Source organism: Clinocottus analis, unplaced genomic scaffold (genome assembly GCF_023055335.1).
Source record: "Clinocottus analis isolate CAN_PGR_092001 unplaced genomic scaffold, fCliAna1.0.p SCAF_19, whole genome shotgun sequence".
In the NCBI taxonomy this organism is placed as follows: domain Eukaryota; kingdom Metazoa; phylum Chordata; class Actinopteri; order Perciformes; family Cottidae; genus Clinocottus; species Clinocottus analis.
In genome coordinates, this window is record NW_027175920.1 from 7,712,415 (window position 1) to 7,737,096 (window position 24,682).

Here is a 24,682-nt window from a genome sequence, read left to right on the forward strand (position 1 = left end):
CTAAATTAAGCAAAATATCTGAGTAATATTTTCACCACTGGTATTTCCATCCCAGGTAGCATCAAGCCCATACCTATTTTTGTTAGCGTTACACTATCGTTGTATTGTGGTGCAATGTACAAGCAGATTGATTTGAAGAGTCTGCACTGAATGACATCATACTAATAATGTGATTGGACAACAGTGCATGTAGACTTTTTGTTAAATATAATGTATTTCACAACCATATATACATATATATATATATATATATATATATATATATATATATATATATATATATATATATATATAGTTTATATATATATATAAACTGGTATGGTTTCATTGTCGGCTTCATTCACTAATTATTTGATCATTCTATCCTAAAGCCTATTAAATCATCCCAGATGGGCGTGTGTGCACCATCTGGGTGGACTGTGAAGTGGTTTTGGGTGGTGTGTTTGCATGGGTCTGCGTTTTGGAAGATAAACGTCTAGACACTTTGAAAAAGGGTGTGCCAATGGTGTGACAAGAGAAGGGTGTAGAGATAACGGGACATTTACAATTAGGGGCCGATCCTAGGCCAATGCTCAGGCCCTCACCCACACCAAACTGGCCCAAAATGTGCACTTACTTACACAAGACCGCAGATCACTCAAAGATAACACATTTCTAATGAAAGTGAATTTGCTTTGTCAGAGAGAGGTGTAGTGCGTGTGTCCAGCAGCCTGCTCATCTATCTAGTAGTGCAACTGCAACAAACAATTGATGTCACTTTTACAAAACATCCAAAGACAAAGCCAGAGAACTAAAACCACCTTTCCCCCACTCACTTCCGGTCGCCATCTATTTTACAACTAAGCATTTAATTAAAACAAAAAGTGATCTCTGCACAGGGTGATAACGTGTGTCCGGTTTCTTGGACATACAGTAAATCGTTATGTCAGCTATTTATTTAAAGCCAATTCTATTTTTCTTTGTTTTTGTGTCCAATCAGGTTAGTAATGAATTGGTCAAATGCCAACCAAGATTATTTGCAAGAAAATTACGCTGTGTATATATGCATTGTCCAGGCAATTCATGAACAAACAAGACTTAAGAGTCTATAGCTCCATAAGTTACATGCTAACCTTGTCACGCTAGCATGCTCACAATGACAATGCTAATGTAGATCTAGATGTTTTGCAGGTTTAGACTTCACTGTGTTTTCCATCTTAGTTTAGCATGTCAGCATGCTAACATGTACCAAGTGACACTAAACATGAAGTGCAGCTGAGGCTGATGGAATTGTTATTAGTTATGCTAGTAGCATAAACCAAAGTCCTGGACAAAAGTCAACTGCATGGTGGTGCTATAGGAAAAAGTCTCGGGATGATTAAAGTCAGTAAGAAACATGGAAACTGTACATATCTGTACAAAGTTTTCTGCCACTCTATCTTGTAGATGTGATATCTCACTGGTTAAGTGAAAACTTTAACCTGCTAGCAGTGTAAAAGTCAGAGAATTACCAAAGCCATCTACCCTCTGGGGACAATGGATGTCATTAGTTTTGCAGCTATTTGGACACAGGGTTAATTGAAAGTACAAATTGACAGTGTCAAAAGAGCTATTAGAAAGGTTAATACATATTATATGGGAAACATGTTGGTGGAAAAGCTGCAGTCTCAGCAATACATCCAATAGTTGTTGGGATGTTTTGGATTAAAGTGATGGATCAACTGACTGACATTACCACCGCTAGAGCAAAAACACCTGAACTTGCACATCCATTACATACCAACATCTAATGTTTAAAAAAAGGCAGTTTTATTGCAGTTTTAAATAATACAATACATCCCAACTTTAACAGCAATTCATAAGATTGCAATTTACAATGTAAGTAAGTCATGAAATTAATGAAAATACAAAAAAAATAAAATGACTAACGCTTGCACGTCAACATTCACTATTTCACTCTTGCTAAAACTACTCTATCAAGCCAAAAGACAATGAAAACATTCATTCTGCATAGTCATAATGCACTTTGCATTTGTATGCAAGAGATATTAAGTTTGCTTTTAATGTTCACATTGTAGTGGCTCAGCAAACCTTTGTAGCCTGACAGGTCTTTCGTGTCATATCCTAAAATCTGTGTCTAACCTACTGTATGATTGAAAGAATTTATCCAAATATCACAAAGCTGCTTCTGTTAATTCCAAATAATCTTCATCATAAATCCCTCCGGCCACTTTAACTCAGCACAGTACGAGCCTCTCTTCATATCCCTCTTCTAATAGTGTAATATAATATGGCAAACCATTGTTTCTGTTCCCTAAAAGATTATAACAGCTCATCCACCCTGCACTGCCAGTATTATGCAAGAGGCAGACAAAGATACACTGACAGACTGATGAGACACAGACAAATGAACAAGTACATACAGGACAATCCCACAGTGAGTTTTGATAAATGTGACCAGTACAGACGTGACTGTAACAGCACAAAATCAAGCTTCATGGCGTAAGAGAGGTTGAACTTGAACTGGTTGTTTGCTTTTCAGGAGACTTAATCGTGTCAAGACAATTAAAGACAGTGAAACCGCAGGAGGCCGTCGGGCAGTACAGTAGCTCTTCCTGCATCTTTGTTGGACAGTCGCAGACAGGGAAGCTACTCTTTTTTACAAATGCTTATACGGTGTAAGTTAAGACAGCGCCATGCTCAGAGCATAAAGGTAAAGGGACTCACATAAGGGCCACAAAAGAGAGCATTTGTCCACCTCTGAAAAGTAGTCTTTTTGAATGCATGTTGAATTGTCTCAGTGTCAGTTAAGTGGTTGGCAGTGCGTCTTTGGCGCCGCCTAGCTGGGAGAGAGGGCAGGACTGTTCTCTGTGCTGATGTCGACCAGGCACTCGCTGGACTTGAGGCTAGCCAGAGACTTGCAGCTCGGGAGGGAGGCCAAAGACCCACAGAGGCCCATCATGGAGGGGGTGTAGTCCTTTGCTGTGGGACAGACATACATAGAGTGGGTCAAATCAAGTGTGTGTGTGTAAGTGTGTGTGTGTTTACTCATTATATTATGCGAGAACCTATTGTGTAAAATGTCACCTGTGCACCATGCTCCTCCATTCTGTTTCCCCTCAGTCCTCTGGGTGTCAGAATCCAGGCTGATTTCTACTGACAGCAGCTCTGTGCTGGGGAAACTCCTCCTAAAAGTCAACAGAAAGACGCATTAGGAGTTAACAAGACAGCAGATAGCAGCCATGCACATTGTGTGTGTGAGGGGGATTGTGGTAAGTATTGGCATTTATTACATTTCCAGAGTTGATTGTTACATCAAAAGTACACCAATTGAAGTATATTTCTGTTGGTATGTGTTGTTAAGGACCCTGGTGTATACTACTGGAAAGGATATCGACATTTGAAGTGGCTATTAGAACTGAAACGATTATGAATTACGCAGTCGACTTAATATGTCTTGGCAACTGTTGGATTGACATATTTTGAGCAAAAACATTTGTTGGTCAGGATGTAATGTTTTTCCTTACATCCTAACAACTTGTTTTTAATATATATATATATATATATATATATATATATATATATATATATATATATATATATATATATATATATATATAAATATGTGCCTATATGATCTGCACAGAAGCAGGAATATGTCATATTTCTTGCCTTCCTTGTCAATATGACTACGTATTATCTTCAATCAAAAACGCTTGTTGGCGGTATACTGCAGAGTGTGTGCATGTAAGTTCTGTTACACAAACCTGCGGAACAGCTTGATGTCGTCTTGGCTGTTGTATGGCTGCAGCGTGGGCCACTGGTTGACCAAAGGGATTGAAAGGTTTTTGGCCAGGTGGTTGGAGTCACATGGAATCAACCTTGTCCTGACAAACATGAGGACACAATACATTACTAAAAAGAAATAAAATCAATGCCCCGTAGTACAGACACAGCAAAACCTTCAACTAAACCAATGAAAAGGCCTATGAGATTCAAAGTTTTTAAGGGTGGCACGCCATCCTCTGTTGACATCACTCACAGCTGCTCCTGTAGCTCTAGGACTATGGCCTCCAGTTCCTTCTTTTCCTGCGTGCCGTGGCCCCTTAGCTCCTCCAGTCGGGCCTTTAGCCTCTTGTTCTCTGTTTCTGTGTTCTTCAGCTGGGATTCACGCAGGCGCACAAGCTCCTCCAGGTAACCCTGACAACGCACATCCACACTGAGTGAAAGAAAATATCCACCTCTTGGACACTTATATAAGACATTATCCATCTGAGATGCTCAGTGTATTATAGAAATTATTTTGTGATGTTGTAGTATGGGGTGGGCCCATTTTTCCTCAACCCTATGCAGTAAACACAAAAAAAACACTCAAAGTTTACATGCCATGTTTAACAAATAACACAAACAACTTTTTTTACACAGTTTCTTCAAGTAATACAATCTGTGTGTTTTTAAACACAAAAATATAACTGCACACCTTTTGAGCATTGACAATCTTGAACCTCTGCTCCATCTTGCGACACTTTGTGCTCCAGCTCTCCTCGTCAGTGAGCAGGGGGATGTAGGGGTGATCGGGGACGCTGTCGTCGCTTGTGCTGCTTTCAATACTCTGCCGATCGTCATCATCACTCAGGTAATCATAGCTACAACGAGCGCAGTCAATTATTCATTTTTAAGCCTTCAGTATCAAAATGCATTCTGTTTCCCAGTATTTAGGGTATGAGGAGTTTAAATCTACTGTGATGAAGCTTTTCCTGTGCGGTGTCGTCGGACATACCTTTGTGTGAACTTCAAGTATGGTGTGTAGTCAATCACCACAGAAGACTTCCCATCCAATGCCTCCCCTTTCAGACAGAAACTATGACGGTGAAACCACACAGACATAGGTAAAAATGAATGCCTGTCTAAAACAATTAGTGTGATGCATAAGATGTCCCAATATGAAAGTCAAGTCCCCTCACCTAAAGTCTATGGCTCCGAGACCTATGAGCATCCCTGTCAGGACTGTGGCTTCCTCCCTTAACACGATGGCTCCTTCTGCATAGAACCTCCTAAAGCGCAGAGACAAATACAAGCAGGTGAGAACATGGTTTTCGTAGGGATAGGATATAGTTAGGTGTGTGCTTGGCCTCCTACCTGGTCGTTCTACTGTCCCTTAGAGCAGTAGCGATGTATTCAGACAGTCTCTTCTCCATCAGGGCGACTCTTATCCAGGCTCGCCCCTGAAGGAGCCGCAAATCGGTCAACAAACGAACACACACACTTTTTTCTACCTTACGTATGTATACTGTATGTTTTTATATTCACAACATCAATACGCTCAATGACTGAAAAACATGTGCATATCCTCTTGGTTTAATTGATAATTATTACTCTGAGGGTTTATACAACTTGCCTTGGCTCGTGAGGTGCTGATGTTCTCCATGCTCTCAATGCTGGTGATGCAGCTGTTAGGGACTTTAGCGCAGGACAGACGGACGTAGTCCCAGTAACTCCTCTGGCCATCAAACCAGCTGCCGGAGCCTAAAATACATTGTCAACATTAATATGGTTATAATATGTAAAATTGATATGTTAATATTATAGTTGTCAACATATGTAACATGTATTTATTTTAGACAACAGAGGGTGGAGTCTCTGGCAGTATGAGAGGAAACCCACAGACAGGTTTGATATTTGTTTTGTGCGTATGCATTTTTTAAATTCCCTGTCGTCTCATTACCTTTGAAACGGTGGCTGAGGATGTGTTCAAGGATGCCTGCGAAGTTGATGAACTCCTCAGAGGAATCATCTATTGGCTCGGCTGTGTATTTCTCTAACAGCGTCTTGACTGAAAACCTAAAGAAAGAGACGTTTAAACAAATAGATTGGTTTCCAGTAATATAGTCATCATGGAAATACATGAGTCAGTGGACAGATCATTGGATTACTGCTTGCTTTGGTTCAGTTTAATGCAGGAGGAACACCTCATAGATCACACTATATTTTTTGGGAATGTCTACTGGATAAGTCCATGGAATGAATAATAAAAACCTATATGATAATAAATCATATAAAATAAATAACATAAAAAGCATTTTAAATCAGTACACCATATGTTCTATCCCATATTTTTGTTTTGTTGGTATAGATTTCTGCCCACAGTCATACTGTATTATCCGTATCCGGCTGACTCACCCATTCACCCATTTGCCGTTCATGAAAAGCTTTCAGGAAGCAGCAACTCAGTTTATTTGGAACCGGAAAGCGTTATGACTGTAGTCTGATGTAATACCTTCAAAGTTGTAAGAATGGCTACTCTTATGATGCTCTTCACTGTAGCCTGTGGTTTACACTTTGAGTATATTAATATATTGGGAAAACAAATTCAGCCAAATATACCAGTATTGAAGTATAACGACCTTCAGGAGAAAAATATTTGGACGAGTTCTGTAAAAAAAAAAAAAAATAGAAATGAATGTTGCGAGCAGCGATGTACAGGCCCTCGCACCTTTGCGGGTCGGAGGTACTGGCGGGGTGCCGGAAAACCTGGAAGCCAGAACCGTCAGTCAACGTGCCCACGGGTTAGATGTTTTTTTTCCTGCATTGGCTTCAGTTAAATTGTACTGGTATTTGGTCATAATATCGACAAATAAATTGAAATTTGTGGCAGTAATCTCTAACAAATTCATAGTGATCCATAGTTCCAAATATTTAATTCTGGAGCAAAGTGCTGGCCCGTCATTGCCATCCCTACATGGCTGACAGAGCTATTACAGATAACTAATGGATTCTTGTGTAAAAATGTACCTGAATATTTAAAGGAGTGACCTCCTGCCATAACATGTAAACCCCCATTCTGTTTATTTAAGGCAACATTATCCTTCTGCTGAATTGACCAGTCCACTTAATATTTTCCTGAAGACTAAATAATTCAGCAGGTCCATTTGCTGCAAGAACACCTGCCAAGTGTTATTTGTCCAGTGACAACGAGATATGCTGTGAGACAGAGGTGGGACCAAGCCATTGTTTTGCACTCAACTCATAAACTTTGAGTTTTTAATTGTGAATAATGCGGGACTTTTAAAAAAAAATGTTTTACCACATACTATTTTAAGTAATAATATTCTTATAATAGTTCTCATAAATATTTATTTATTTTCTTAAACAAGTACGACTGAACTTTCCGGAGAATTAAATCAAGTTAAGTTAACTGGGTACTAAAAGTGTTCAACATAAGTTGATTGAGGTAATGAATTTATTCGTGGCATACTTTTTAAACAACATACTTTTTCACCTTTGTTCTTTGTGGAAGGTATCAAGTATGTTTTGGTCAAAAGGCTCAAGTACAAGTGAAGCCAGCATTGTGTGAAAGTCCAAATTGAGTTGACAGTCTTTTTTGATTATGTCACATTGACTCTAAAGTACAGTGCACTCGAGTTCAAGTCATGTGACTTGAGTCCACACCTCTGCTGTGTGGTGACAAGGGCATTATGGACCATGGCCCTGGTCGACATGACTTCTGCAGTAGATGGAAAGACACTTCTGATATAGATAGTGGTCGTGTTTGGCTGACTTCTGAGTAAAACACATCGGAGCATTTTGCAGTTCACATACTGGCAGTTTGCGTGCTTTGCGTGTGTGTCCGTAAGACAATGCAAACAGGCCTTTGAGCCAAGTGATTTCACTCCCCATTGTTCCAGAAGCAACAATGGATCATTCAACTGCTCTGACTGGGGCCAGATACTGGACAGTAATTGGCTTCACAATCCCCCGTGATTTCACTGTATTACAGACACAATGGACGTGACTTGACCCAGATAAGCTTGTCAGTGGCTCAGCAGAGGTATGATGGGACATGTGGACTCCAGTCTGTCACAGTCATGAGACACACCCATGAAACAGATATGAGTTATTTGATGCCTTGACTTTGATGTTATCACCAATTACTTGAATCTGGGCAGAACGAGCGGCATATAAAGAGACAGAGCATGAACCTCAAGCCAGGGTTTAGACATTTACTGTGCTTCTACGATTAATTAATGACTGTATCATTATGACAAAATGTCTTTCTGGTGTCTAACATTGATTATCTGCAGTTTATTTCACCTGAATTACCTCATATTGTCTTTATATTTTAAATATTTTGTAAGTTCTCTGGCATCTTTGTTTTGCAAAAGCCTAAATCTAATGTACTCACTGCAGTGAAATGTCTGTTTCATAAAACACCATGTTCTACTACTTTTAGTCACTACCTGTGTCTGTAATTTTTTTGCTGAGTCGTTAAAAGGCCATTTGTCTGAAAACAGCAGCCTGCACCTATGACATGAGCCATGACTGTGAGAGTGAACCAAACCAGAGGTTGTGCTCCATGTAGAGCTATGGGGAACTGAACAAGTGACCCTCTTCACTTCACACATAATGCCATGCATTGCCATTGTACACATATGAATTACAGCAGCTTTAAATGTAATGCGAATGACTTTAACTACAGACAGCATCTTTGGGTCTGACAGAAGTCGTATCTTCCTTAAGGTCTCCTCAGTAAGTTGGAGAATAAATGCATGTAAACATAGTTTTGTGTCTTTGTGTACTCTTGGATCACATGAATGCAGTTTGTGTTAATGACTCAGTGTGCTCAAGCTTTGGCAAAATGTTTATAAGTTCAAACCTTCATCCAAAAAACCCCACAAAGTCCAATCAGGACTTGAATGTACAGCCCCGCCCCCCTCACTCCCTCCCCTCCACCCTGCGTCCCCGGGGTGCCAGCTAGTCCTTGCCCCAGGAAGGTTGTCATCACAGCAACCACGCCATCAGAGCGAGGGGAGGCAAATGAACCGCGCCGACAAAGATGACGCTGCTAAACTCAGACAGACAGCCCAGCCTGTGGCTTGCCTGTTTGTGTACATGTACAAACAGTGTGTGTAAGTAAAGGTCGTGAATGCAGATGCAGGCTCCGTTTCTACACAGGCCCGCTGTCGGGACAGAGTTGAGGGACTTTATTATGAGGATGACGTAAGCGTGTATGTCAAAATACATGTGCATTTTATTATAAAGACCCCACCAGAACCAAAGACGAAATATAACACATGCCCACCCACGACAGATAATACATACCATCAATCTACTAACTCCTCCACTAGTATCATTGCACATGCACTTGAAGTCTTAAACAGTACAAAATAAACTGACCTGCAGACGGTGATGAGGTTTTTTCGCTCCACCGCCACGTTCCGAACCGACCCTTTTTTCGAGACATCTCCCATGGCCATCGCTTCCTGCACACAGCCGGGCTGCATCCAGGAGGAGGCAGCCCTGAAACCAAAGGACCGCTCCCTGTCGACCCTCCTCTGTCACTCCTGGACGCCGCAGAGAGGATGCTGCCGGCCCGCTGCTGAGCCGCAGCAGAGCCGCGCTGGTGCTTTGTGCTACGGAGGAGGAGGATACAGAGCCCGAGACATCAGACACAGTATTCTTATTATTCTTATACACAGAGGACTGGATTACATTTCTTTCGCTCTCCCTCTCTCTCTCTCCCCTCTCCCTCCGCCTACTTTTTCACTTCATCATGACGTAACTGGGTCAGCCCTCATGACTGAACATGACGAATCACCTTAGTGTGTTTTGAGTTACACGTGTATTTTAGGGTAGTTTTCTGCTTTAAAATACACCCTTGACATAGTTATTGGGCATGTTTTTTTTAAAATTATGCAAATAAAATATATTTGCAATAGGCTAGGTACATAACTAAGTGCTAAATATTAAGTATGGATTGTGGAATTTATCAAGTATCAAACATCTCTTAAATGTATTACTTATTATAACCAAAATAACTTCAATTTGAGGTCATATCAATTTATGAACATTTTAAATTTGTCAGGCTAAATATTTCAGTTTAATGAAATGGTGCAGTTGTGTTAAACACAGTAAAGAGTTGAACAGCAAGATACATAATACTGTCAGACTGTGTGGCAGAAGATGGTTTTGAGACTACTTCAGAGGAAATGAAAGGTAAAGTATAGAGAAGTTGATTTATTTGCAGGGCGTTGCAAATAATTGCTGTTTTAATACAATATAATAAAAGATAGTTGATGCTGTAAGGTCAATACATGAAAACTATATATATATATATATATATATATATATATATATATATATATATATATATATATATATATATATATATATATATATATATTGCCCTGTAAGTGCCGATACCTTCCATATATTTGCACTATTTCTTTTTTCATAACATTTTTCAATATATTTAAATTCATACTTTCTCTTCAAGGGACAATGCACCTATATTATCATGTGTATCTGTCCATCTGAGGCCATTTTTCACCTAAGCATTGTGATTATATGTCTAAACTGAAAGTAAAATGTCTTGTTCAACAACAGATTCTGTAATTGTTTTTTCAGTACAAAGACAGTGATATCATCATCTCCAGCACCACCACAGTCATCATGCTAGGTCATTTCCTCCTTCGGTATAATTTCCGCTCAGCCTCCCCTTCACTGTCCTCCCTCCTTTCTTTTACCTTCTCCTGCTACCAGATGAGGATGTCGTCTATCTGGAGCCAATTGAACTAATTTAAGTGGCATCTTATGGCGACCCTTTGGTGCCCAACCTTTCCTCTCTCATGAACGGACAGCTGGTTGCCACCACACGTTGCTGGGTGGGGGTTGGGCGTTTTGTCCATGGTGCAGGAGCAATCGCTCATGCATATCTGTGTCTAGTACTCCATATGTTTGAATGCTTCATATTGTCTTTTGACACCAGAGCTGTGAAATGCTAAACTATAATTAGTGATCCAAAATGAGATTCAGGGGTAAAGTATTTTGGGTTGGTTTCCCAGAACAGATTTAAAATGTGATAATGGTTTTATTGCTCAATGCAGACCTTTATAAATATGTGTGGGCTCAAGTGACATAATTTCTGATGCGTTTTTCTGGGTGACAATTAAAAAGGCATCTATTTCTTGGCGGATTGTCTTTGCAAAGTTCTTTATTTGCAATGTACAATTATACAAATGAAGTTCTGTTCTTGTTTGACAAATGCTTCACCGCTGCAACGGTTGGTGTCTTATAAGTTCATGCTTGGAGCACAATGTTCAAACAAACTAATATAAAGTACTTCATTCCATCAGTATCACAACGATGCACTTTATATACTTCAAATGCCCTGAAAAACAATAAGAAACAAGTCAAACTTTGTTAATGATGTAATGCCGTGCATTGACTCATGTGTTAAGGGTCATGTGTTCTTTCCACCCTCCCTGTGTGTTTAAATTATGTTTAGTCTGAATTTCAAAAACAATGTTCATAGACATGGAAACTATTGCTTGATAATTTGTTCCATTTCATTTGACTTTGCATGGGACAAAAACCAGTGTGGACATTTTAACTTGCAATGTTTTATTTTTTGCAAAAGGGGGCAGCGCTTTATCTGCTATCTTCCCTGATAACTTACAGGGGCAGTCTATTGCACTTCCAGTTGTCTGAGGACTCACAAGAGATAGATTCAGAAATAAATTAAATACAATATATCATTATTTAAAGCAGCAGAAGCAAAGAGAAAATACTTTATAAAAATAAAATAATAATGTTTTGTTTTCTAGCGCTAACATATGTACGGTACATTGCATATAAGCAACCTTTTCTTCTGCTGACCTCACATCATTCTAAGCTCATATATATTTGATGATAGTCTTTTTCTCCTAAGTGAAACTGTCATATTGAATAATACTGAGCTTTATTCTCTTTGCTACTGGCCTCCAGTAACTTTGGTGATAGATCTGTTGTTCTCAGTGTCAGTTTTAAATTGTGCGGATCAAGACCAGAAAGAAATCCTTCATGTTCTCTGCTCCAACTGCTCATAGAGATACTCTGCAAAGGGAAATTAAATCGATGAATGATATCTCTCGCGGAGGTCAAAACCATTGTTAACTCTATAATAAATGACTCCATTCTTCATTTAGCCTTATTCTTATCAAGATTATAGTTGTTTTTATTGTTGTGATGATGTAAAAGTATTTGCTAATTGCTTGAAAGGTGAATGTCATTTTGTGTTGAAGCACATACAAATACACTATTTAACATTTCCACTATAAGCTCCAGTACTACCAGTATGAAATGGCACTGATTTTCTGACATGACCTAAGAAGTAGTACATCCATTCCATGCAGTTTAGTTCAGTTTAATTTAATTCACTTCAGTAAAACTCTCAGAGCCTTTACTCCCAAAACATGTATACATTGTTGGTTCACTGTACATGTTTCTATACTTCCAGACACCTAAACAGTCCTTAAATATTTACGGGCCTGTTTACCTTGTGAATACTGGTGGCTTGTGCTGCAGGTTTGTCACTCATGCTCGAGGTCTACAAACGGCTCAGGTGCCTCCTGCTCCGAGTCGAGTCCTGAGGGAAGAGTGTGAAATTCTGGACGGTGTTGTGAGGCGTTCGGGGCAGAGGTTACTCAGAGGAAAGGCTTGTGGTTTGGCCCACGAGGAGCAAAAGGCTTGTGCATCAGCCTCGATGGTCCTGTCAGAAAACATGGACAACAACAAAGGTGCAAAACGCCATGCTTGTCTAGACATGCTGTCTGAACGCGACTGACTGTTAGAAAACATAAAATGTGGACAGTTAGCTCGCTAAGGTAACCATTAAGTACTAAGGCCCTCCCACCTCTCACCTGAGTCCTTCTCAAAGAAAAGGAAAAGACAGCTGTGAGTCTTTAGTAGCCTCTCATATATATATATATATATATATATATATATATATATATATATATATATATATATACTGTAATGATTGTATGATTGTACAAAAAAAGTATCCGTGTTTGAACAACCAGGTCTGTCTTTTAACTGTTTTAAATTCTTTGCAGCATCACATCCTCCCAGAGTATCTATTTTCAGTTAGATCTGTTCACAAGACTTACACATTAATTGCAAGCAGATACATATTTATGGTCATATCATGTACACTGACATAAATTAAATACATCCACAAGAAAATGTATCAGTTAAGACTGAACATTCTTTCTTGACCTTAAAAGAAATTGACAAAACAATCTCAACAAAATGATATCCTAAAACTATTTCAGCAGTTCCTCCGTCTTACAGACAGAGCTCATACTTCACAGTTTTCTCTCTCACACTCTCTCTCACTTCTTCTTCTTCTTGATCAGCTGATTATGGGTCTTCCCTCTTTTAGTTTATACAATCAGATCTTGCCATGATCTCCATTAGCCAATCACATTGCTGCTGTCAAACATAAATCTGTTGTCTTCTCAGTTGGTGTCATTTTAGGCAAAATCGTCGCGCTCTCTTCCACCCCATTCACCTCAATCATATTCACTGGCCAGGTTTAGCAAAACAGTAGTCCACCTTCTCTTCATCTCAACACCAGTGTCTAGACTTCAAATGGGTTTCCTGTTCTATGTATGGCTTCATCTTAAAACATATGACGTTACGATGGGGTCTAATTGCTAAACACTATTCCCAGTTCTCATCCCATTGTGCACATGAAGTCTCCAGTGAAATTAAAATAGAGACTTGTAAAGTCTCGGGGGAAGTCAGAACAATGCATCCTTGTCATCATCTGCCTTGAGTCCAGCACCTCAATTATGCTGATCATCTGTCTATTCATCAAAACAATCACAACACTGTCTCCAGCTCTTTCAGCGATAAGCAGCTGTCTGGATCTTCTGCTCCAGGTGTTTGGGCTGAAGACGTTCCATGACTTTTGGTAACATGATTTCCCATGCTGGCTCTGGCATGCCTGGCAAAAACTCCAGACTCTGTCATCCCTGGTTTCCTTACACTCAGCTCCTGTCTGGAGCCGGAGGTCTCAGTATCACCAGGCACGTATCCAGGCAGGCTGATTTGCGGGTGGAAAGAGCCGTGGCGTGTCGACCTGACCCCTGACCCTCCAGCGGCACCAACACCGGAGCCCACGACGGCTCCGGTGAAGTTAAGAGCTCTGGGGTTGGCGGCAGACAAGCTGACGCTGTGGGTAGTGGTGTGTGACATCATGCCGCCGTAGTAACAGCTGCCACCGCTGCTGGTCATCCTGGCTTTCTGTTTGATGTCCAGTGCGAGGCTGCGTCTTAACCACGCCTTCTTTACCTCTGCCTGTACCTGAGAACAAGAAGAGGGAGAGAAAAATAAAGAGATGTTTGTCTCTCTTTTTTTTATCAGCAAGTCTGAGTTCACACTTTATAACTAAGGGATGGCTTCCTTACCTCTCCATTGCAGAAACAGTAGATAAATGCCACAAAAAAGCCCTGGAAACATGAAATTGAGACTTTTTGTTAAAAAGAAGTTCACCAAATGGAACTATTGTGTAATTTTCCACAATACGTTTATTGTCTTTCTTTGCTGAGATTTTCTCTTTAAATGTAGAAAAAAATCTGATTACAGATGTTGAAATGTGTTACGATCAATTCTGAGAATTCAGCTCAAAGAGAGAACTTGCATTTGGGTGGAAAGACATTTTGGATTTTTGCACTTTTCTTCCCTTGATTCAGAAAAGTTAGTAATGGTAATTTAAGTTGACCCTTAGATCACATTATTGCTTGCAGAGTTTATGAATGTGTTTTCTGACCTGGGATGAATTGAAGAACATCTCATAGTGCATTTGCACCTGCCACAGCAGCCCGGTGACCTCAGTGTAGGGAAGAGCCATGAACACCATGTAGTGAACTCCAAACAAGGGCATGAGGACTAATGTGGATTTGAGCAGTTTCCTGCAGATTAAGGGCGTGTAAACATTCACGTAAAACTTTTTGAAGGTAACATCATTTCGAAGATTCACATGGAAAATGTTAAACGAAGAGGAACATAAATATTACCGATATTGCTTCCGAGGGTCCAATTTGCCAGTGTTTGTTTCCCACAGTTTAGAAGCCAGTACACGTATTATGTTGACAAAGAGGAGGAAATTCACCTGCAGGGGCAGAAGTGCCAAGGTTATATGCAACAGAACTGTCAAGTATCCTTTCATCGTATTAAGATGTTAATTTCTTACAACAATGGCGGCCAGAATGGGAACTTGATAAATCCACTTCAGGTTTCCAGCACTGATGTCCCAGCACCTGAAAGAAGAGGCAAACGAGTTAAAGTAAGCATTTGTGTTACATGTGTCATGTTAATATTAGACAAATAAATGCATCCCTTGACTTACTGTGTGTCTGCCAGCGAGGCTCGAGCACTGACCCAAACAGACACAAACACAGAGGGAGCACCTGGGATGAGTGGAGAGAAAATGATTTTATATTCACTGTTAGCTCTATATGTGACAACAGAGTGTCTGGCCTGATACAACTCACCCCAACCGATGATGGTGAGGGCCCATAAGTAGTTCTTGTCAGAAAGGAAGGCCATAAAGATGAGGCTATGTAGGTACAACCCCTCTACCAGGATCCAGTAATGATTGGTGGCCAGGAAATAGAGGAAGAGAGTTACAGCAACTTTACAGCCAGCCTGAGGACACAAAGCATCACACAAGGAAAACATTAAAAGAATGAAAGTGCTAAAATGCGTACTAGCTCATGTTTTGTTCTGATGGGAATAGTCAGACATTTAGCTTTTGTTCTTTTGCCAAGACGAGAATGCAGATTACAACGTCAATATGAAGTCTCAGCCAGCAGCAAGTTAGGTGATGTTGCATGAGCTGGCAACGCACCCTAATGTGGGCCACCATTACTGCACTAACAACAGACTGTTTTATGTTGAAAGTTTATAAAACCAATTGAAATAAAACCTTGTATACATGGTAGTGAATATACAACCGTAATGTTTACCATATGGGACTTCTGTGCAGTGAACTCAGGCTCAACCTCTCTATCTTCAGACATGGAGTGGAGCACAGCATCCTTCACAAAAATGCTGACTGCTCGACATATAAAGGAGGTGAAGAGGTGAATGTGGATGTGGTTGCGTGTGCAGTGGAGACGCCTGGAAGATTATGGACACATTCTTTCAGTTGCATATCACCGGAGATCACTGGACAATGCATGGTAATGCTTTTGGGGTGGAGTTATAGCTCGTATTATTTTAGTTTCTCACTTGAAATAACACAGGATGGAGACTGCCACCAGAAGGGATGCTAGAGAAATGGAGTAGCCAACAGTGTACATGAGGTGGAGTCTCTCAAACACCTTCTGAAATGAAACAAAAACATACAAGGGTGCATGTGTGCAGATGCACATGACTCTGGTCACTGGAAGAAACAGCAGGCCAGTGAAAATAAACAAAGAGGCTGAACAGCTCCATTCTGCTAACATCTGTCTGAACACATCTGTGTGTATAGTTGCATCAAGACAAACGCACACGTGCGTACCTCCTCTTGGCTCCTGTGGTTGGAGGTCAAGTATGTGGTGCACTCAGTGTAGTTAGCCCAAGTGCGGTTGATACTGGGCACCTGCTCCCAGCTCCCTGACGCGTCACACTGGCGGTAGGCTCGCCCTTAATGCACGACACATGCACAACATCAGCACAACAGTTTGTGACACAATAGTGTAATTTAAAAAAAAGAATTTTTTAAACCCATGTTTGTATTGAAAGAAAGCCTCGATAAGACTATAGGCTTAGCTCATACATCAGGAAGAAGCTGTACTATTTCTGTACGTCAGGGTCTCTTCACCTCTGTGATTGAAGTCGTAGATGTACTCTGGACACAGCACTGACACCAGCTGTCCCGCTCTGCTCCGTGGCCAGCAGATGATCCCGTCCCACTCAGGGATACAGTCACCTTCTTCATACATAATGGAAAAACAGCTGTTAGCTGTACAGTTTGAGCTTTCTTACAGACCTATATGCCCCCTGTAAAGTAGTATTATGAAAATGTAGTATTATTTAATAATTTATTTTATTTTACTGACATATTATTGTAGAAACAGCATTTCAATGTGGTCAATGTGGAGCTGAATTTAATCAATCTAGTTACCGTTTTGTGTGTGCAATAATGCCAACTTAATGTCTCATGAACTTATAGATGTTTTCAATGACAACTTTACATATACAAGCTTGTATTTTTAATTTTTCATACATTGTTATATAGTAATTTATGTGATATCTGTGGACAGGAATGTCATTGTAGGACTGCATTTCAGTGGGCTTCTCTTATACCTCAGTCTTCAGACTGAGGCTCCATCTTGTATGATTCCTTTACAAATAGATTAGTGAAGCAATTTATTATCAGCTTCTACGTCATCATGTGAATGAAAAATGCCCCGCTATTGTCTGCACCATAAATTCAACACTGTAATCGCAGAGATACTGCTCAGCAGGATATTGGATGGGCGTTTTATCTGATCCTAAAAAAATAATTGATGTAGTAAATATGGTTTGTGGTTATGTCCCTGAACTTGTGTTTCTATACCAACAGTGTATGTGTTCGCTAAAGGACCTTACTTCCATAATACGGGGAGATTTTTGATAGTTTAAAAAGGGGAAAAACAACAAGTTTTACCCAGGTGGCAAAATCTGCATATTCCCAATGTTTAATTTTTACCAGAAGTAAAAGTATAAATGTGATTTTATACATGGATCATGTATTAATAAATGCAACTAAAAGACACTGACCTAATGGAACCAATTCAGTACTATACATTTTAGAAATATACATTATATACAGTTTTTATTCAGTTAATTGTATACTTTTAGAGGTTAGCGAACATTTTACGAACAAAGACAATAATTTAAAACATGATCCGGACACACACTGTGACCTTGAGATGAGAGGATAAGCAAAACTGAGCAGTGTCCCATCCCTTCTATTAATGAATAACATCTTGAGCTGCACACAAACCTTTAACCAAGGACAGATGTGCCTGGATGCTCCTCTCACACTTGGCGTGAGCCCCAATCAGAACATAGATCTGCTCATCTCGTGTGATGACATCATCAGAGTCTATCTGTAGATGGCAGATACGAGAGACATGACAAATTGTTAAGACGAGATTGTGAGAGACCATTGCAGTGTAGTGGAATACCATGCATCTTATTGTACTGCATATGGCTTGAAATATACAGTTCATTTACAAAACTGCTACCAGAAATAAATCTAAAACGCAGACACTTGCACAATGTTTGATTGGGTTTGTTCAGCATTAGGCCGAGCCTAAACTGCAACCTCAGCTCATCTCAGCATCTATACGCTTCTGGAATTTATTTATCTTAAGACAATAACATTTTCCTTTTAAAAGTATTTTTCTAGCCTGGATGATCTGTCAACCACAAACCCTCCCAAGGATCTGATGTGCTGCCTCCAGGTGTTATAGTTGTGTGAGGGTGCGGTATGTCATGATCCCTCGCCAACCTTCTTTTTATTCCCAGCAGCGAGGCTGCCGCTCGCCACATGAGGACCTTGTCCTCAGCACACCATGCTGGTGAGAGCTGGTCTACACAGGCAGCTTTGTGTTCCCGGGTACCTTTCACAACAGAGCAGCAAAACTAGCTACGAGACAACTCACACCAGGAGGGTTTGACCGGCAAGGAGAAGACAGAGGCGATTAGGCAGAAAGATACAAAGAGAGAAACAAACAATTGAGCAAAGGTGGGTGAAGAGGTAGTCAAAAACCTTGTATTGGTAGAAACAATCTCATAAAATATCATAATATATCCCTGAAAACTTTTACCCATGATACTTAAGGCACTAAGATGTCTGTAGTTTGGATTGTAATATCAAGTTATTGTTGTAGTCTGAATATTGTTCCTCTTACTTGAAGATCTGACTACTTTTTCCACCAATGCTTCTTTCAGCCGAAAAGACATGTTTTCCCTATATTGTTAAACAGACTAAAGCCCAACTAGAACCGTTTATGTGAACGGATATGTGATAACTAACATTCTTGGCATAGTCCATTAAAATAAACCACCAATGAGAAAAGTGTTTCCAGTATTGTGACACTCAGAATGCTGAGCAGTCATCATTCCCTACAGGGTTTTGTTTTGGGAGGGGAAGCCAAAGTCAATACAGACATATTGAGCAGCTCTAACCACTAGTTGTTGTCGTGGACTGTGACACACCCTGGCTGTGTCCGCTATCCTATTTAAACACATGTCGATTATTCATGATCACAATTATAAATTCAACTTTAATGTCAAACTGTCTCTGCCTCAACATAACATCCTTATAACTGCCGACAGACAATCAGGCTAAGACATCTCCTCGCCTTTGTGTCGTCACTTGCTCTCTCAGTCCTTCGCCTCAAAATGATTTTCAGGATGACTGAACAGCAGGTTGTAAGTCTGCCTGGTCCCGACACTCAAGATCGACCCGAGGAAGACGAAGAGATTGGGCTCAGAAGCGACGACGGTGGTCAGTGCGAGCTGCAGGAGGGTCGCACTTCAGCAGGTGAAAGGTTAAAGGGTTCAGAGCTGATGGTGTGTTGTGAAGTAAAGAAAGTAAACCACATGTGTTTGTGATGGTGGAGATTAAGGGCTCTTTGTGTGTGTGTGTGTGTGTGTGTGTGTGTGTGTGTGTGTGTGTGTGTGTGTGTGTGCGTTTGTGTCAGTGTGTGTGTCTGAGATTTAGTTTGAAAGTTCGCACAAAACATCCGACAAGCTGTAATGTTGTGAATAATTGAATGTTTTGAAAAAGGGTTTGTGCTGCAAAAAAAAAAAGAAAAAAAAAATTATGAACATCACTTGACTTGTTAAAACTAAAGAACCACTCATCTTTCTATGGTCAGTCTTGTTGGTCAATGGCTGGCAAATTTCCCCAAAGCACGAGATTCATCTATGTCCAAAATTCCAACGATCAAAGAAAGTCACAGATACTTTACACTTTCTATATTTGGGCTCAAAGTGCAACAGTGGGAACATTATTTATGACTCAGTGTACAGTGTTATAGTATTATAGTGTAAGATATCATGCTACGGTGTGAAAAGCTTAAATTTAGAACATAAAAACATCCATTTATAAGTTTACTGGACTAAGAGACTGAGAATTGACTTACTACTGTCTTCATATATCATTTAAATGAATAATTTCCCCATAATAATAAGAAGATATATTTTTCTATCACTATTCCAATCAAATAAGATCCATGTGAACATGGTTGCACAAATTATAAACCATAAAAACAAATTGTTTCTAATCTTCATGTTTGGTTGGAGGAAATTTATAAGGAAATGTGTTTGTCCCCAGAACTTTGCAAACTTTTGCTGATAATTAACAAATAAATCTTTGATGCATTCAATCCAAGAAGCATAAATAACTCAAAACACACAGGATAAGCAGAGTACACTTACCAGTGCAGTCACCAGTATGACACTGTGGAAAAGAGCCAATGCACCAGTTCCCTGTGCAGACAACATTACGCTTTTTCAACTGTTGACTCAAACAGTTTAATCACCATCAGATCATCTTATCCTCCTCGGGTTGAATTGAAGGAACTCGTATCCCAAAGTTAAGGACTGTTCTTCTCTGGTGTCCCGTTTATGCTCATGGTCTTTTTCTATCTGCAGGTTGTCTTGTGTTTGTTTCATGGGTCAATTTTAGGATCTTCTTGAGCTTTAGGATCTTTTAAAAATGTCTCCTCTCTCCTGGGTCTCAGTGAACCTCACTAATCAGGTGTGAGACGGCCCACAGAAGTCAGTCTGTATTGTGAGACGAGAGGGGGGAGCACTCTCCTCCTTGTACAGTTCTTTAGACAAATGTCTATCAGAGACTGTTGGCCTCGATTGGCTGTGGCTCCATCTCACTTAACCCTCTGTGCTCCTCGGCTGTGGTCATCCATCTGTGAATCTGTTTGCCTGTCTGTTGCTGTATTTTTGCTCTTATCTCCTGACGGAGTAGGTTGGTTACTATGCAATGGCCATGTTCTTCAGACATTCAGTACAAACAGTTCCATATAATGTGTGTGTGTATGTATATATATATATATATATATATATATATATATATATATATATATATATATATATATATATATATATATATATATGTAATCATATGTATATACTGTATACATACATATATATATATATAATATATATATATATACATACCGTATATTTTATATATATATATATATATATATATATATATATATAAATATATATATATATATATATATTTATATATATTTATATATATATATATATATATATATATATATATATATATATATATATATATATATATATATATATATATATATACACACAAAAAAATATGTTCCAGATTAATTGATTTACATCATGTTCACAAGGCTTTAGTAGATGTTATTCTATTATAAGATTATATTCAATTATGTTTCAATACCATGTAGATACAAACTGGAGCGTGTTGCTTCGTATGACTTTTATTTTGAAGGGTCCATTTCCGACGTCGCAACCCGGAAGCACCGGTTTCAAAACAAGGACAGCAGCGGCTGTACGTTTGAGAACTTCAGGCTGTTCCATCGCTGTCTTTACCGATATAAAAGTGACAGGTTTCTAAAGTTAAACGCCCCCCCTGCAGACGGAAGCTCACAGTTTGTCTGTTGAAAAACGCCTTTTGCTCCACGTGTACAGCATGCTACTGTAGCATTGTGCTCGTTGACACTCCGGTTGTGTGTGTGTGTGTGTGTGTGTGTGTGTGTGAAGGGCATGGCGGGGGCGGCGCTGCAGAGGGCTTTCCGGACCCTTTGCCCCCGGACACTGGACGCGACCGTAGGCAGGTTCCCTGCCCCGTGGGAGTGCGTCCAGAAGCCGGCCTCATGCGTGCTGTACCCGCCCTGGAGGACCTCTCCTGTCAGGACGCTGCAGCTGTGCTCCGCCTTATGTGCGGGACACAACAAGTGGTCGAAGGTTAAACACATTAAGGGACCGAAAGATGAGGCCAGGGGCAAGATGTTCATGAAGTTTGGGATGATGATAAAGTTGGCTGTGAAAGGTGAGATTATACAGCTGTCTGAAAGGGAAGAACCCCATTTCACTAGTAGTTGCAGTGTTTTCTTGTCAACTAAAGATCATTTCAATCTTGGTTTTATCTGCAGAAGGCGGCTCCAACCCAGACATGAATTTAAACTTAGCCCAACTACTGGAGCAGTGCAGAAGCAAGAACATGCCTAAAGCAACCGTAGAGGCTGCGATCAAGAGTGCGGTAGGTTGACAACACATTGGCACATGCAAACGATGTGAAAAATGAATGAAAAAACAACGTCAACAGAAGTCTGAGTGAGGAGTTGAACCACTACAAGACATGTGAGCCGTTTAAATGCTCCGTGATGTAGATTATCCAAGTCTCTGAAAATCTACTGGAGGGATGAAAGAAAGATCCCTCAATTGTGACCTGTCTAAACACGGAGAAGGTCCATCGATCACCATATGACCTTACCCGTATTACATGTAATAGTGATGGTATAGTGCTGGTATAATACACTGCCAGAAACTCATGCATGTCTTTTGGTTCTACAGGAAAAAGCTAAACCATTATCCCAGCATATGTTTGAAGCTCGGGGGCCCGGTGGCTGTCTGCTGCTCATCGAGGTCCTGACTGACAACAACACACGGACCCAACAGGACATCAAACGCCTGCTTAACAAGAACAAGTCAGGATTGGCCTCTTGTGGTTTTACTCTGCTGTGACTCTATAGATGAAACACTCGCAGATATTTCATGGACTCACTCACCACACCATTGATGGTTAATCTACAGTGTTAACCTGATCTGCTGGACATTGAAATATCAACACACAGATCAGAGATGTAGGACAATACAGGAGGAGAATGCACTGATTTCACAAAATGCATGGTCATCATGGTGCATTGATATTGGAGGCTGGTGTGTAAATGGCACTGGCCACTAGATGTCCCTGTACAAACATACTTGTCTTAGAGGAGAAGCTGGTGGCACAGATGCAAACAATTTATGGAAATCAGCAGAAAGGATAACTAAAATACAGCAGATATTTAACAAAAAAAAAGAGAGCTTATACAAATAAAATACTGTATATGGTTTTATGTATTTAAACAGAAACGATCACATGTATAGTTTTTAATGTACAATTACTGTTTGTTGCCTCACACACAGAGCGATACCGTCAGATGGAGCCCGCCACAACTTCAACAGGAGGGGAGTGGTGTTTGTGCCAGGCCAGAATATCTCCACAGAGAGATCTCTGGAGCTGGCCATCGAGGCGGGAGCCGAAGATGTCCAAGAAGCCGAGGATGAGGAGGAGCGGCCCCTCCTGCAGGTCAGATATGAAGAGACAGCAGTACAAACATACGAGTAAATGTGCACTGTGTGCCAAACGCTATTTATTTTCTCTGTTTTTCATTATTTTAAAATTGCATAACGATCCTGACAAGTAGTCATAACCTCGTATATTGACATTATTATAGGCAGTTCTCACTATTTTCTCACATGTTCTATCAGCAATTATGAAGAACGGTTTTAATTAGAATGACAATAACAAGTTGCAGCTTTGTCACGGTTTAAAGTTGGATCTGTTTCTCTTTCCTCAGTTCATCTGCGACATGGCGGATGTGTGGAAGGTGCGGGCCTCGTTGGAAGGGATGGGAATGCAGATTGCGTCTGCTGGGTTGGAGTTTGTCCCCCGCACCTTCTCGTCTCTGGACCAGGACGAGCTGGATGCTGCTTCAACACTCATAGAAGCCCTCAACGACTGTCCAGACGTAGTTCGAGTCTGGGACAACATCTGGGCGGACAGCTGAGCACGCCTCCTGGACACTTGGTGGATGCAAAATATCTGACATGCGGCATATTTGATTTCACAGATAAAGGATTCATGTACTACTTGTCAACACCTTCTGCTTTTTATTATAAGCACGAGAATACAAGTGTATTGGTCATTTCAAATGTAATTGTGGTACAATATTTTCTATTGTCAGCCTCATGGATTTTCATTTGAAATTTACAAGATTGCTTCTTCAGAGTCAGTAATCGGATCCGAGAGAAATTAAAATATTCTATTTCTAAAAAATGACTATTGAAGGTGTCACCTACTTCACTGAACAGTCCATTCTTGTGTTTTCACATTGTTCATATTGTATTTAAAGTAAACACATTATTACATTTTCCCTCTTCATTTGAGGAATTTAAAAACAGCCTCAGAAGATACAAACAACTACTGTACATTCTGCACAGTAAAGCGCAAATATCCAAGGGCAGTAACACAAACACAGGCGCTATATGTGTGTCTATACATACATACATACATACATACATACAGATGACTGAAGGTTACAGCTGAAGGTCATTATAAGCCGATGTTTTCACAGGTCATTTCCTCTTCATATTACTGTAGTGTCAACAGCTTTCAGTCAATAAGTTCCCACATTAACAGTTTGCATGCAACATATAGACCGGGCACTATACATGTAGCCAGATGTTTTTATTTTTTTTTAAAGTAGTGTCATGTATGTCACAGCCTGAACAATATGTTAGACCTACACCACCAAACTGAACAGCATACAACACTGAAATGAGCATTTAATCTCAGCAGGGAACTCCAGTGTAAAGGTTCTGAGCCCATTTGCTCTGTTTATCAATACTCGTAATGGATTTTCCTGCCAGTTCCTCTCAGCTATAGCATGGCATTGATCGTTTTTCTGTATTGGCAAATGTTGTTCGACAACATGCAAGCTGCAGGCCAGTCCTCCGCCCTGCGCCTCACTGGAGGGTTCAACATCGACGTCTGAAGGAAAAAAGTACATTTGTTTCATCTAAATATGAACCATGGAAGAGAAGAGTAAAGGTT

At 40.1% G+C, this 24,682-nt stretch overlaps 3 protein-coding genes across 4 annotated transcripts; 1 reads left to right on the forward strand and 2 right to left on the reverse strand.

Moving 5' to 3' along the window:
- Positions 1-1,788: 1,788 nt before the first annotated feature.
- Positions 1,789-9,497, reverse strand: rundc3ab (RUN domain containing 3Ab). Its single transcript, XM_068583081.1, has 11 exons — positions 9,154-9,497; positions 5,705-5,820; positions 5,378-5,505; positions 5,119-5,204; positions 4,944-5,033; positions 4,760-4,840; positions 4,460-4,625; positions 4,022-4,179; positions 3,747-3,866; positions 3,067-3,167; positions 1,789-2,961 (listed from the first exon to the last, which is right to left on the reverse strand). Exons 1-11 carry the CDS (start codon positions 9,258-9,260, stop codon positions 2,819-2,821), a joined length of 1,296 nt encoding a protein of 431 aa, XP_068439182.1. The 5' UTR covers positions 9,261-9,497; the 3' UTR covers positions 1,789-2,818.
- Positions 9,498-13,623: 4,126 nt separating this feature from the next.
- Positions 13,624-20,292, reverse strand: pth3r (parathyroid hormone 3 receptor). The gene is made up of 13 exons (XM_068583574.1): positions 20,227-20,292; positions 17,780-17,885; positions 16,613-16,723; positions 16,310-16,434; positions 16,036-16,130; positions 15,771-15,924; positions 15,297-15,450; positions 15,152-15,212; positions 14,996-15,062; positions 14,820-14,914; positions 14,573-14,714; positions 14,211-14,252; positions 13,624-14,106 (listed from the first exon to the last, which is right to left on the reverse strand). Exons 1-13 carry the CDS (start codon positions 20,290-20,292, stop codon positions 13,624-13,626), a joined length of 1,701 nt encoding a protein of 566 aa, XP_068439675.1.
- Positions 20,293-21,319: 1,027 nt separating this feature from the next.
- On the forward strand, positions 21,320-23,872 carry taco1 (translational activator of mitochondrially encoded cytochrome c oxidase I). 2 transcript variants are annotated; one of them, XM_068583504.1, is made up of 6 exons: positions 21,320-21,352; positions 21,565-21,853; positions 21,957-22,063; positions 22,378-22,511; positions 22,993-23,155; positions 23,427-23,872. In XM_068583504.1, the coding sequence occupies exons 2-6, from the start codon at positions 21,568-21,570 to the stop codon at positions 23,634-23,636; spliced, it is 900 nt and encodes a 299-aa protein (XP_068439605.1). In that variant the 5' UTR covers positions 21,320-21,352; positions 21,565-21,567; the 3' UTR covers positions 23,637-23,872. The 2 variants fall into 2 exon arrangements, with proteins under 2 accessions (XP_068439605.1, XP_068439604.1); XM_068583503.1 differs by lacking the exon at positions 21,320-21,352 and having other exon boundaries at positions 21,546-21,853.
- Positions 23,873-24,682: the final 810 nt, after the last annotated feature.

What these genes read in the sequence shown, in the direction of transcription:
- taco1 (XM_068583504.1), top strand. Translation starts at nt 21,568, where the DNA reads ATGGCGGGGGCGGCGCTGCAGAGGGCTTTCCGGACCCTTTGCCCCCGG. An exon ending in GATAAAGTTGGCTGTGAAAG is followed by an intron (nt 21,854 to 21,956) that starts GTGAGATTATAC and finishes TTTTATCTGCAG; the next exon opens with AAGGCGGCTCCAACCCAGAC. An exon ending in AGGAGCGGCCCCTCCTGCAG is followed by an intron (nt 23,156 to 23,426) that starts GTCAGATATGAA and finishes CTCTTTCCTCAG; the next exon opens with TTCATCTGCGACATGGCGGA.
- rundc3ab (XM_068583081.1), bottom strand. Translation starts at nt 9,260, where the DNA reads ATGCAGCCCGGCTGTGTGCAGGAAGCGATGGCCATGGGAGATGTCTCG. An exon ending in CTAGAGCTACAGGAGCAGCT is followed by an intron (nt 3,867 to 4,021) that starts GTGAGTGATGTC and finishes CATGTTTGTCAG; the next exon opens with GACAAGGTTGATTCCATGTG. An exon ending in GACATCAAGCTGTTCCGCAG is followed by an intron (nt 3,168 to 3,746) that starts GTTTGTGTAACA and finishes GTTGACTTTTAG; the next exon opens with GAGGAGTTTCCCCAGCACAG.
- pth3r (XM_068583574.1), bottom strand. Translation starts at nt 20,292, where the DNA reads ATGTTGTCTGCACAGGGAACTGGTGCATTGGCTCTTTTCCACAGTGTC. An exon ending in ACATCTGTCCTTGGTTAAAG is followed by an intron (nt 16,724 to 17,779) that starts GTTTGTGTGCAG and finishes TTATGTATGAAG; the next exon opens with AAGGTGACTGTATCCCTGAG. An exon ending in CTACGACTTCAATCACAGAG is followed by an intron (nt 16,435 to 16,612) that starts GTGAAGAGACCC and finishes TCGTGCATTAAG; the next exon opens with GGCGAGCCTACCGCCAGTGT.